Raw genomic sequence first — 15,306 nt, forward strand, 5'->3', positions numbered from 1 at the left:
TTAAGCTAATATCTGTGTAACACAGATATTCAAATGTTATTCGGAATTCTGTAAACACTTGTTTTTCGGCTAATTTACAATAACCCCATATTTGCAATTATTAAATTTGCATAGTAAAATTTCAGTTAAACCCTATTATGTAGAAAAAGGCCTATTAAAAACTGCATGCATATGGTGAGTCTCATTTTACATGTATAACTTTAAGGTCATGGGTTGATGCTCATAATTGTGACCTATCTTGTAACTACCGGTACTACAGGTATTAAGGTGAAACTCGATTAGATTTGCATGTACCGGGTATTTATATCTGCGAACAAATAGAGGATACAGGTCTTCAGGGCCTTGTCTCGAATAATAAAAAACTTGCTTTAATCATTTGCAAGGTTATTGCCCTTTGTAAATTTTTGTACTTGTAAGGCATAATCCAGCGTTCCCAGCCAACCTGGATATCAGGGAAAACCAGGAAAAAGACTCACTTTTTCCAGTCAGGGAATTTGGAAAAGTTCCTGAAATCAGGGAAAAATCAGGGAATTTTGTTTGGTCAGACTTTCCCGACTTGTGTTGAAAAGTCCATACAATTAAAACAGCAAATCGATTCCTCTGCATGGCTATGGTGGCTTTGTAGTATACATGTAGCTTAGTGTTCTATTAGTAAATATCTACTTCTTTCCCTCTTGCTCTCTGTTTATATATATAATGCATGTTATTGTCTGCAATTGCTTCTAATTGAAGGTGTCTAAAACTAAATATGGGTCGAAATTATGATCCTGGAATGTTTATTTTCCATCAGGGAATTTTGTTCATACAAAAAGCTGGGAACCCTGCATAATCCCTTCTGACACAAAAATAGTATGCTCCTTAAATTTTCTAAATCTGATGCAATCTTTAAAAAAATTAGCAATGCTACATGTATACAAGTCTTTCTGTAATGAAAGTTTTCATAAAGAATATCGATGTAGAGTTCTTTAAGCTCTTGGAAGATCTTAAAGTAGAATTCATTTTCCTTTCCAAGCAGTGACTTTAATCATCACCAGGGTTTGGTGAACTTCCTATATCTTGTAGTATAGAAAGCTGATGGTTGCAAGTATCATTCTTCTGATATTTCTTTAGTTCAATTATTACTATTTTCAATTTTTAGATGTGTATGAAGTATGTTTTTTAAAAACTGCATAACTTCTGAAACAAAAATATTTACCAGAACTAAGCCTATTCAGCACTTTAAAAAATATACTAACTGTAATATACAACACACTTGATAACCGTCAGAAACTAGCCAGGCAATATGAAATAAACAAGTAGGGTATTAAAAAAATTATTTATTTTATAATGTATTACAGATGAAGAAACTTCATTGCTACAATTTAAAACTTGCAGTAAACTTTTAAATCCTCAAACTAAACACGTTAGTAACGCTATACAAGAGGGCAGTGATGTCCCTAGAACACTCATCTGTACATATAAACAACCACTGTGCTAAAGGCAAACATAAACAGGAGTCTTGACTTTAACATACTATATCAAGCTTACTAAGTTTTGTACAACATAGGTTGCAATGCAAGGTATATTTAATATTATTTTGATCCAGTCACTCCGAATTTCAAAGTTTTCCATGTATACATGTGTATCATTCTTACCATGGTGACAATATAATATATTAAGATAATTTTAATGAATTGGGTAGAGGGTCATTCAAACAAAACTTGTGAAATTATGTGGAAATTATTGATCACGGTTTAAAGAGATGATTTTCAAAGTTTTCTACACAGCCATTTAAGGAAAACTGCCTCGTGATCGTGTCGGACATTTCTTAAAAAATAATTTTGAAGAATCCGGTAAAAGGTCACAGAATGTAATGTTTCTGAAATGTTAACATTGTTAATTACTTTCATACAAAATTAACTTAAACTTATAGTTGCCATAGCCGTATTGTTTTCATATATTAGGCCACGACTTTTTTTATTGGTTTACAAAAATATTTTGAAAATGGTCCATCGGGCGGTCGAAAAAAAAACAATGGAAAAAAGTTAATACTAATAACATCAGAACAAAGACAACATATCTTTCATAACCTTAAAACAGAGACAAAAAATCAAATAATGCAATGAAACACATCTATATCTTCAAATGAAATGAGTCCTAAAAGCACCTTTTGTAACATCAGGCAATTTTAAACACTCCATTACATGACATGCGTTCTCCTCCCATTAAAACGAAAAACTACGCTTCATTTCCATAATTCGATGCGAACCATAACGCAATGCGATGCCCGTTGCATAAATCTTATATTATAAACTACTCTTACACAAATTATGTGATTGCTCTTACTCGACTTGTGAGATCGTCCATGAAAAAAAATCGAGGTAAAGATCCCCACGTCGTCGCGGTATTGTGTTAAAGTTGTTGTTGTCATGAAAACTCATTGATTTACAACGCAAAACGTTTTATTTGAACTGACGCGAATTAATTTAATCATATTCGTCAACTTCGCTTTTGCTTTATTTTGATAATTTAATCCAAAGTTTAAATGTTAGAAAGTGTTTGTTTTTTTACTGGAATTGTAAACAAGGAGTCGGTTAGTCTTCCGAAAATGTGCAGTCTGTATGAATTGACAGTTTGACGTCAGGCCACAACAAATTGATGATATGTTCTACGGATTTTTGCTTCCAAAAAATGGAGCGAGCGAGCGAAATAAAAATAAATTTATTTTTATTCTATTTGTTGTTAAATCACAGGCGAGCGAAAAGCGAAAAATAAAAAATACATACATTGTCTTTGTAAATTGATATATTTTGCCAAATAGATGCATGATATCTGCAAAATACCAGTACAAGATCATTTAGAAGTAATAATTGAGTTTAAGCCCTTGTCAAATGTTAGTAAAAATATAGAAAACAAGCAAATTTGTTAAATTGATATCCCCCCGCAAATATACTTCTTGACACAAAAGTTTTCTGGGCGAATGGACAACGCCAACGTACATCATCCTCTTATCCATATATATACTCCTACCAAGTTTCAATTAAATCCGTCAAAGCAGTTGCAAGATATGGCTCCGGACACACAAAAAAGAATTTTTTAAAGATACAAAGGGCCATAACTCCATTATTAGCAAAAGGTGTACAATGCCATTTGGCATGCATCATCCTCTTATCTTATCCATATATATACTATACTCATACCAAGTTTCAATGAAATCCGCTAGAGCACTTCCAAGATAAGGATATTTTTTCAAGATACAAAGGGTCATAACTCCGTTATTAACATATTGTGTACTATGCTATTTAGCGTGCATCATCCTCTTATCCATATATATACGCATACCAATTTCAATGAAATCCGCCAAAGCACTTCCACAAAAGTGCCGGAAGGACGGAAAGACGGTCGGACGTATGGACAACGCCAAAACAATATCCCTCCGCCTATGGCGGGGGATAAAAAGTTCTGCTTTCTCACACCAGGTAGTGATTACTTAAATTTAACACGGTACATGTAGTTTTCATTATATCAAAGTTATATAAGAAGCTCAGTTTTCTGTCAATGATGGTTAAATAACATGACACAATAAATATCAAGCATAAGCAGTGATTTTTCTTTGCGTCATATTTTACAGCCAGTGCCTTTTTGATTGGGGATAATGTGCAATAAACCATGAAATTGGGAATATTAAATCATTAGTATTATGATTATAGATAACAGTATACCAATTGTTAATAAGTGCATGTTTAACTGCTTTCTAAAATATATATTATAAAGTGCTAGGGTATTAAACTGCTGTATGATAAACTCAAAAAACCAATTGAGTCTATTTTTAAAAAAATTGACTTACTTTTTGGAAATTTTGGCGAGACTTTTAAAAGGAAAAAAAGTTACTTTTTGGGAAACAGCTTTTTGTACAATTTTCAATTTTGACACAGCCTATAAGAGTCTGTTATTTTGGGCAAAAAACACTGATACGAAATATCTCGAATTTCTATTAGTTCTAAATATAATAGGTTATGGTATTATACAATACTCGATGCATTACTTTTGTTATTTTAGCACTGTTAAAATTAGAAATGAGAAGTTTTAAGTTTTGTAAATAAAGTCGTTTAGGTCCAGAAAGTTTCTTCACTTTCTTACTTATGCTAAATTCATGTTTAAGGGGCATAATGTACACCTTACACTTAGCCATTAACAGTTTGAACTAGAAGATAGGTGACTCGTACAATTTATATTATACTCGACATTTTTTGTCCAGTTCAACGGCGACACTCCTTTGCATGTTAATTTTTGATATTTTAACTTAATCAATACCAACAAGTTTATTGCAGATTTTTACCAATCGAACGCATACCGGCGACATTTCAAATCCTGCTGTAAATACGGTTGAAATTATAAAATAACTCAAATCATCTGTAATGCAATGACTACTTGCCCCGGTGGAAAATTAACATTTCCATTTGTGTCTTTTGCCGACATGACAAGACAGACGAACGCTGCCATTTGTTTTTACCATAAACCAATGTAATAACGCAAAGCGTTATAATACTCTATGTCGTTAAATACGTAGGCTTAATAAAACTAAATCATTTAATAAACAGGTGCGCAGCAAATTGTTTTGCTGCGGGCGCAAAATAAAAAGATTTTTATTTAGTTTTAAGATTTTTAGGTGCGGCGAATCCATCGAACATTTAATCAATTTGTTGTTGCCTCATCAAAGGAAAGCCGCTTTCTGACTGAAGTAATAAAGTGACAAATTTCGCGCCAACAAAATTGGCTTCCATTGTCTAGCAATCAACATGCCGAACCAATCGTGTGTTTGTTTCTCAATTGCAATCCTCCAATTTAAAAATAGCACGTGCATAGCTCGGCCTTCGAATCTTTTCCAGAGAACGGAGGCGGTTTCCAGAGAACGGAGGCGGAGTTTAACAGTTAATTGAGCTAGTGTTTTACGCAAGTTGAGTTCCGATTTGCCGAAATTACTCAATGCCCTAAGCATTGAAACGACAAATACATTTATCAATGATTTTCCGAGATATACCGATTTGTTCCAATTTCTAAACTTTCTGTACGGTTCCTATAACCTATGGCGGACGTGTTTACAAAATTCCTAAACACATATATTGTAAATAATGGGTGTGTTTTATTGGATTATTTATTCTAATTATCAGATTGCAAGGTAATACTTTTTTATCTACTATAATATCGGGTTTGTTTAATATAATTAACATGTTAAACAATATAGTTGTGTCACAGACTCGTAAATAAATTTTGATGGGGTCGACATTTTACTGACGTTGATTTTCCTATTGTCTGTAATTTTTGCTAGCGTAATTTTTACCCAAAATAAATTTTGAGAAGTGCCCATACAAGGACTGGTACATAATGTGTCAAACTGAAAAATATCCCGATCTCTGCAATATATGTGAACCAATCGTTGATTGTACTTACTTGATTTTATTCGCAACCGTACTCAAACCGGATCGTTTTTTCTCTCGTTTCGCTCGTTTTTCAGTGCGGTCGGGAATAACAAAAGGCAATTTTCCGATTTTATTTTTTCCCGTTTTCCAAAAATTAGGGTCGGCGGTTTTGTAAACTAAGAAATATAAAAGTCGTGGCCTTACTTTAAATTGAAGGAATGTGGTAGAAGAACATTACATCAAAGTTTGGTCAATATCACTCATTCCATACTGCTGGTTTAAGAAAAGTTATTTGAATGTAACTGAGGGGAACAACTGATTTTTGACAAACCATTTAAGCTCACCTTCCAAAACTGCACGAAAAGGTTAACAAGAAATATCTTTAAAAAAAGATATACGGCGTTGATTGTGGTCGATGTTTATGAACGATCAAAAGTTATCTCTATGAGATAAAAAGTAGCGGATGCCTTTTTTCTGCGCAGTTGTTAGCTACATCATAAGCAAATCAATTACGGGGTGTTGCGCCAGATTTCGTGGCTTATTTTGCTTTATGTGATATTATTACTCAGATATCTATATTTACAGAATAGAAAAACACAAGAAACATGAAAATAAACGAGTGCATATAGGTCAGCCGGCAATACTCGAATCTTATTTAATTGCATAATTATAGTATAGCGAATTATTGTGGTCATGCTTAATAAACTGGTCTAAATGGATAAATATTTCTAATTAATTTTATCAAAATTGGTCCTTATCATGCAAATTTTGAAACCATATTAAAAATCGATGATTGACATACCACAATAATATCGCCGAATATCTTTATTTAGTATCTTTCTGATCAAAACAGACTTCAAGTGCACAAAGTTTACGAGACGGCGTTTATATAAAGATTTCTGCAACTGACCGCAAACTGACCTTGATACCTTGCGGATTGGAATGCAATGCATTACAGTCACTACGTTATTGTCAGTAAGACACAATGATCGCAACCCCTTTTGCGAACTCCGGTGATAAACTGTATATAAACTCTGACTTTCACAAAATGACCGCGTATTGACCCGAAACCTCGCGGGTTGAAATGCAATGCAAGTAAGTACTAAATATGACAACATAGCCTTTAGTTAAACGCTTTTGCGCTGGTAATTCTCTGAAAATAAAAGGTGAACGCACAAACTGTATTTATGTCGAAAATTGATTGTAAAACTGTTCTATCTATTGGGCCTTTTCATTAGAGATACAATTGTTTCATGCAGTAAAACAGTGTTACAAAGACGCGGATATGTTTCCAATGTTCTGGTGTTATACTCAAATCAGCCAATGGAATAAATGAAGTGTATTCATTCGTACCTAGCCGCGGGAAATTTTATTTGAGTATTATTGGACACTTACAAAGGTCAAGTCAGGGTGAAAAGCTGGCTTATTCAGCTTACGCCGAAAAAACAAACACATTATTTCTGTGAACATTTACAATGTCAGGAGAGCAGCATCAATCTTAGTTACTATGCACACACATTAGCGAAACATATAAACACATTTTCACAGGACAATTTCAATTACTCATACTGTCATCTTTCCATTTTATTGGTAAGAGAAACAATGTAGATTTAAATCTCCATATGTTTAAAACAACAAAAAAATGCTCGGTACTTTTCACAGCTGTAACACAGTTTTGATCAGTGAATATTTGCACATGCTGCCGCATTGATTCACCAATAGAGAATTTCTAACAATGTGTGATTACAACCTGTTTCTAGCACGGACGGCATGTCATAAATTCTAGCTGTCAAATAATAAATAAGAGGGCCTGGAAGGCCCATAGTTGCTCACCTTAGATACAAAGGAACTGACCTGTTTAGAGCAGCCCAAGAGATCATGATAAAAAATGTTCTGACCAATTTTAATGAAGAGTGAACTATAAATGTAACTTTTAGAGTGCTCACAAGGTTTTACTATAGCCATATAATGATAACTTCCCCCCCCCCCCTGGTGGCCATTTTTTTTCAACAGACCTGAACTATTTTCGAATTTATCCAAGATGTTAAAACAAATGTTCTGACCATGTTTCATGATGATTGGACTATAAATATGACTTGGAGTATTAACAAGTTCTTACTATAGCCATGTAAGGAAAAATGCCCAGGCCCCTGGCTGCCATGTTTTTCAACAGACCAGATCCATTCTTTGAACTAATACAAGATATCATTAGAACAAAATGTTCTGATCAAGTTTCATGAAGATTGAAAATAAATGTGACTTAGGGAGTTAGGTTTTTGCTAAAGCCATTTAAGGAAAAAAGCCTCACCCACCTTGGTGGCCAGGTTTTTCAACCAACCATTTGTTAACTTGTCCAAGATATCATTCAGGCAAATCTTCTGACCAAGTTTCATGTGGACTCTACAGTGTTAACAAGGTTTTAGTATAGCCATATATGGAAAAATGCCCTGGCGGCCATGTTCTTTAAGCAACCAGAACCATTTTCGAATTCGTCCACGTTATCATTTGGACAAATCTTCAACCAAGTTTCATGAAGATCGGACAATAACAATAAATGTGGCCTCTAGAGTGTTAAGAAGGCAAATGTTGACACCCCACGACGCTTCAAAAGGCGTTCACTAAAGCTCACCATGAGCACTATTGAGCACATAGTGCTGGTGAGCTAAAAACAACAACACAAAATCACACAAAAAAGCTATGGCCATATACTTTAACTTCATTCAAATAAATACACAAGTAATGATATGAAACTAAAATAATGATGCAGGCAACTATATTTAAAATATCAAGCAACATTCTTAAAGTTCAAATAACCACATAGTTTTAGAGCATCTTTTATAATAAAATGTCCACCAAAAATGCATTTTAAATATTCTTCAGCAATAATGAAAGAGATTGATGTTTATTACACTGTTTACCTATCTGTTTGTAAGAAATAAAATTGGTTATATCCGGTGTATAGACATAATTCTATTATTGGTTATTATTTACACAATTTCAATGATGATTTTAGTCAGTAAGATGTCTTCTGCAACATTAAATTATAAATATATTAATTTTTGTATAAGTTTTGGTGGACTGGATCATTTAGGAATCAACATTTCAGAGTTAGAATATTCCCTGTGTTAGTTTTTATCTCTACTTTTGTTAAGCGGCAATTTTCAAATGTATACTGCTCACCCAAAAGGGAGAGTTTGGTTGGCATTTCAGTCAAGCTGAAACACTTATTTATTGCATGTAATACTAAACTTTATACCAAAATATAGGGAATCCTTTATCATAAATAATGAATCACTCAAATCATTTAACATGGAAAAGAAATGCCTTACAGTCATGTAATCTGAACAAAATTACTCTTAAAAAAACAAGTAAATGATCTTTTTCTACAGGTACACCGAGGCTCAAATAAATATTTTTTCTATCAAAGAGATTACCTTCTTTCTAAAATATAATATGTCAATATCTGCTACTCGTATGCTTACTAGAACCATATAAAGAATCAGGCAAATTCAACAAATGAGAATACAATACAATTTCCTAGACTGATGTAGATTCAGACAAACTTGATGACTCCGAATACAGTGCCAGTGATGATGATGCTCCTGGTAAACTGGACAATTCCCAATGAATTGCCTTTGAGGATGTTGATTCAGAAACGCCAGTCAATTCAGATGCCTCAACTGAAGATGTTTCTGTCTCATCCGTAAAAGTTTTTGATTCAACTGTAAAAGTTGTTAACCCATCCCATGAAGATGAATTGGTAGCTACACCATCCCAACCACTGTGAGGAAATGACCTTGACCCAAGCTGGGACGATGAAGTTGGAGTAATGGTTGATAACGAAGGAATGGAAGGAATCAGTCTAGATAAGGAATCTTTCATCAACGAGAGTCTTCTTTGCCAAGTTCTTCTGGCCTCCTGCATTTCTGGCCATGCAAACAATCTGGAAAGAAATATCCAGTTTTTAGTTATATCAATTCATCTGATGCAATTATATTAATGTATTATTTGTCAAAATTAAGTAATACTGTACATAGTTTGTTAAAAAAATAACATAATTTATTCTTAGTTTGATGTTTTATTCCCTCAATAGTGTGATTTGTAATTTCATACCTATAAATTTAATAATAAATATTGTTTTTATTGATGATTTAATAAAAAAAGAACACTAGCATAGTATTTTGTACAAGTGTTTGCAAACCAGTAAGTTTAGTCAATTTAACTTTTCACTGACAAATTGTTACTTGTTGACAACTGGTCAGACACCCACACATAGCATTGTCTTCATTCATATCTGCTCATGAACAAATATGTATGCTTTCGCATGTAAAATAAATTCATAAGTCAAATTACCAGAAATGATACATAACCAGAAATGCAAATGTCAACCCTGCAAGGCTGTTCATAATGCTTCATGTTGTTTTGATTAGTAAAATTACCGGTATGTTTATATAAACTGGAAATAATGTAAATGGAGGAAACCTTAAAAAATAATGTGCCCAGAGGCAAAAAATGAATAAAGCAAAAATTAAAAATTGGATGACATAACTTGAAATTCTGACCTTGACCTTTCAGCTATGATCATAAGTATTGCACATGACAGACATATGGTCATCATGGAAAAACGAAACAATGATATCAGGAGCCTCCTAGGCATTAAATGTTACAAAACGTACTGTTACATTACGTTTAGGACATTTTCACTTGAATTGTGACCTTGAAGTAGAATACGAATTTTATGCAACTCACACTCTGGTCATGGGAAACAAATATCCAAAATTACTTTTAAATCCTAAGTAGCATGTCAAAGTTACAGAGAGGAAACAACCATTCATGATCTTTGAATTGTGAGCTTCACCTTTCATACAGAAGTATAGGAATTGTACACAACACTAAAAAATCGGCTGGTCATGCAAAATATAATATTTTGATAATACAATGACAATTTTCCAGGCATGTTAACTATACAGAGGGGAAATTACAGTGCATTACTTTTGCTGTAAATTGTGACCTTGACCAATCAATGAGGAGCATGAGAGTTGTACTCAGCATGTCATCATTTTAGTCCAACCAGTTATGTTCAAGTTACAGAGCAGAAGCCAAATCTGAATGGACAGATCCATGCATCCCCCCACCCACAGATGTATGATACAACTACTAGTTGCCTTCCTTCAGAGGCATGAAAATTAAAATAATATAATACTAATTTTATGTTTGACTTGAAACTGTTGTTACACTAGTGAGAAAGTCTGATGTCAATCATGCTTGCTATTGAAATGGCATGACAAAGTTCATTAACAGAAATTCATAAAAAAAAACAATTTGATAACCAACAAGAGATGTGTTTGTCATAAACACAATGCCCCCTTCTGCGCCGCTTTGATTTATTAATATTTTTTTTATCATTTGGCAGGTGCAGATAATTATCTTCCTTTGAAGCTTATTACTTTCCTTGGATTTGTTTTTTTTTACTTTGAAGGATGACCTTGACCTTTCACCGCTCAAAATGTGCAGCTCTATGAGATACACATGCATGCCAAATATCAAGTTGCTATCTGACATTAAGTTATGAGCATTTTTCAAAACCTAAACGCAAAGTTTGACGGAAAGACAGACGGACGGACGGTCCGATCACTATATGCCCTCCTTCGGGGGCATAAAAACAACAATTTCACACGTTTCAATAGTATGAAAGCAAAAAGGTTAACCAGTAAATAACGGCAGAAAAACAAATTAAAAGCAAAAATGAGCCATAAACAGAAAACAAACCAGGTTTTAAATTAGTAAGTTACTTTTTTAAATAATTATGCAATCCCAAGCTAGGTCAGCATGTAAGCTACCTAAACACACAATTTCAGCGCAATACCTTCATCCAAACTCGAATTAATTGGTGGTCAACAGTTTTTCTATTTTAAACTACTGTGACCTTAACCTTAATCTAACTTATCCCAAATGCAATCCCAAACTAGGTCTGAAGGTCCCAGTGGTGTGGTGGATATGGTGTCTGCCTTGCGATCGGGAGGTCATGGGTTCAATCCCCACTGTGGGAGCGTTCTTTAGATTTCCCCATAGACACCAAGTACTGGTTCTAGGCCCAGGAAACAGAATCAAGAGTATTTCAAATAAGCCTTAGCCTTTCTATGCAATAGAGCTAAAATAAATAGATTTAAACTAATCTAGGTCTGCATATAAGCTCCCAATTTCAGCACTAATTCCCTATAAACTCCTGCTATTCAGCAGGAACAGTTTCTAGAAACCTTGAAACTGTACCAACTGGTTCCAGATGGAACAACAAGCTATGTATACATGTCCATTAAGAACTATTTTAATCAAAGCCGTTAAACTACACCCAACATTTCAGTGCAATATCTCCATTAAAACTCGTGTCATTCACTAGAAAGCATTTTGCATTTTTTAGTAACAGTGACCGTCATACATCTGTCACAAACTGCAATCCCAAGCTATATCTGTATGTAAGCTACCTACTGAAATAATGTCCTTCCAATATCTGTATGTAAGCTACCTACTGAAATAATGGCCTTCCAATATCAACTTATTGAGTGTATGCACTTCTATCTGTATGTAAGCTACCTACTGAAATAATGTCCTTCCAATATCAACTTATTGAGTGTATGCACTTCTATTTTCAGTTATAATGACCTTGACCATTAGCAGATACCCAGTAAATACATTTACGAAATGGGTTTCCATGCAAGCTTGTCTTGCTACTAGTGTAAGTTTTAACAAGATTGTTCAAAGCATGAAAGCTACCAACAAACAATTTCAGTACAATATCTCCATCCAAACTTACAATTATTTAGGGGACATTGATTTTCTATTTTTGGAAACAATGACCTTAACCTGACATGCCCCATATACAATCTCATGCCAGGTATGCATGCATGCTTGCTATATCCTGAGTTTTATCAAGATTTTGTCAATGTAAACTAAAGCTATTGACTGTTACCCATAACTTATTATCATGATATTTGTTGAAAACCTGCTTAACAAAAAGTTAACTTTTTATTGTATTAAAGAGCACTTAACTAAACAATTGCTTTAATAAACCATTAAGTATGATGAACCAGTAAATTGCAACATGAACACAGAACTCGAAACATCAAACAAATTTACTGGCTCCGCTTCTTTTCATATCGAAGAGACAATGTATAGGCTCCAAACCATGTGACAAGCTTTCTGTGTTTAGGCCATTTAATACCTGGTTCAAGTTGATATAATCGGCCACGAGTGAAAGCACACAACTGTAATATTATTTGATAATTAGAACTAACTGAAACATGGTTTCGAATATTTGACCTAAACAATCTGAATGGAAAACCTTGCAGGGATAAATGACAACAGATGTGTGTGTCTGGCAAAGTGCATAACAGATTGTAAGATTTATGGGTTAAGTTTTAGACTGTATCTTAAAATATCTCCACTCAGAATATATCAACTACATTGAGTATATTTGTTACTTTTGGTAGATTTTCTTCTCTTATTTGCAAGTGATCAAACAAAAATAGGGACCTTAGCGATTGTCCAATTATCTCTTTTAACAGATAAAAACAAAGACAGACCACTGTATTTGAAATCATTTGTTTTTATCATTGTTTTCTATAGTGATAGTGCGTGAATAAGTTATTAATTGTGTCATATTTATGTTAACTTAAGCAGGCAGCAATAACATATTGTAATAAAGATAGGTGACAATAGCATGAAGCCATAAGCACAATCTTAAAAGTTATTTAATTAAAGAGATATTGTAGAATTTGCAATATGTAGCACATCAATTATAACAACGGACAAAATTGTCACAAAACCAGGTTTTCATTGTGAAAAAAATAATCTGATAAAGGGAGACAACTCAAACTGAACTTTTGAAACGAACAAACAAAATTAACCCCCTTTGTAAGTTTGTTTTTAAAAAAATCTATTTTTAGTCCTGGCGACCTTGACATTGGAGATATTGAGGTGATTCTTTCGTGCGACACACCGTCCCATAATGGTGAACAAATAAAAAAAATCTGATAAAGGGAGACAACTCAAACTGAACTTTTGAAATGAACAAACAAAATTAACCACCTTTGTAAGTTTGTTTCAACATAAATCTATTTTTAATCGTGGCTACCTTGACATTGGAGATATTGATGTGATTCTTGCGTGCGACACACCGTCCCATGATGGTGAACAAATGTGCCAAATAAGTTTTAAATCTCACAATGAATGACATAGTTATGGCCCGGACAAGCTTATTTTGGCCATTTTTGACCTTTGAACTCAAAGTGTGACCTTTACCTTGGAGATATCGACGTAATTCTTTCGCGCGACACACCGTCTAATAATGATGAACAAATGTGCCAAATGATTTTAAAATCTCACCATGAACAACAAAGTTATGGCCTGGACAAGCTTGTTCCGCCCGCCCGCCAGCCCACCAGCCGACATTGGCCAATCTAATAACCAGTCTTTTCCTTCAGAAAACCTGGTTCAAAACCAAGAAATTAACTATACAAACTTACCTCTTTTAACCAATAATATTTGTATCTAAGATCACCAATTTATAAAAAATTGATAATCTACCTTAACCAACAACTTTTGATTTTTTGGACATTTTTTGGAAGGAGTTATGCTCAATGATGTGCCCTTGTCCTAGTATTGTTGATGATTGGTTTCATAAACTATTTATTTATTATGGAATGAAGAAATGTTGCTACCAGGAGAAAGCAATCATTATGGTATCAATAATTTTCACTTTAATTACATCTTTTATCTTTAAACTGATAAAGCCCTATAAACCACCTGCAAGCAAAAATTTAAGAAAAGTTTCATGGTCATCACCCGATTTATGACTTGTTTCTTAACTTTGAATTTCAGATTAAATATTCTGTTTAAAATCAAGTTCCTTCTGTTTCTAAAGTTGATTTTTTTAAGTTTGATGCAGTGATACAGGTTAATGGACCTACATAAAGCAGCCAGAAATATATAAATTAATTTATGAAATAAAGAAATGAACTTTAGGATTTAGACCTGGAATCAACTTCATGTACGATTGCCTTGAATCATACATATCCATCTCTCTGAATTTTTGTCCGAGAATGTGCAGTAAACTATAAACATATATGAAAGTGTGGTTTCCATGTAAATATATGAGTGACAATTGATCAGTGTAGTTTCCATGTAAATATATGAGTGACAATTGATCAGTGTGGTTTCCATGAAAATACATGTATATGAGTGACAATTGATCAGTGTAGTTTCCATGTAAATATATGAGTGACAATTAATCAGTGTAGTTTCCATGTAAATATATGAGTGACAATTGAGCAGTGTAGTTTTCATGTAAATATATTGTTATTTTCACTTTGAGTTTATTAAATACTTTCCATCATTTTCACATATTTAACATGTCTGAATGAAAACTATCCTGTATATGAAAACTAGGCAATTCTAAACGTTTGAAGTATCAAGTTTGGCAAGCAACTGCCACATGGACTTTGGTAATAAAATATTATTTAACTCAAGAATCAAATGTAAGAACTAAGCACACACAATGAAATTTTTACAAGATGTTAGAGATCTGAAAAACTAATATAAAAATAATCACTGTAAACAATATGGTTCTTTACCTCACACAGAATGTAGGTGATGACACCAGCAACAATATAGTTCTGGAAAATCAGGTCAGCAACGCAGAACGTGAGCATGTCGAAGATGATCAGCGTGAACTCATTGCCATAAAACAGGACACGATCAAAGGAATGGCCATCATCTGAAAATAAAATATAATTGTGACTGATAGCACCCAAAGGCCTTGTCGGACATTACAGTTTTGTGCCAGTCTGTCAGACAGCTTTTGTGTCATTTTGCACCCAACTGTTTGCCAGACACTGTATATTGTTTTTAG

At 33.7% G+C, this 15,306-nt stretch overlaps 1 protein-coding gene across 2 annotated transcripts in view; it reads right to left on the minus strand.

Moving 5' to 3' along the window:
* Positions 1-6,968: 6,968 nt before the first annotated feature.
* LOC127845364 (meckelin-like) overlaps positions 6,969-15,306 on the minus strand; it is a 54,619-nt gene continuing 46,281 nt past the window's right edge. The window contains exons 20-22 of one of the 2 annotated variants that reach the window (XM_052376234.1): positions 15,029-15,171; positions 12,534-12,661; positions 6,969-9,342 (exon numbers count right to left, since the gene is read on the minus strand). In XM_052376234.1, the coding sequence (XP_052232194.1) occupies positions 8,937-9,342; positions 12,534-12,661; positions 15,029-15,171 (677 nt within the window). In that variant the 3' untranslated portion in view covers positions 6,969-8,936. The remainder of the gene's footprint in view (positions 9,343-12,533; positions 12,662-15,028; positions 15,172-15,306) is intronic. The other variant, XM_052376235.1, reaches the window with a different exon arrangement.

Source organism: Dreissena polymorpha, chromosome 9, assembly GCF_020536995.1.
Source record: "Dreissena polymorpha isolate Duluth1 chromosome 9, UMN_Dpol_1.0, whole genome shotgun sequence".
In the NCBI taxonomy this organism is placed as follows: domain Eukaryota; kingdom Metazoa; phylum Mollusca; class Bivalvia; order Myida; family Dreissenidae; genus Dreissena; species Dreissena polymorpha.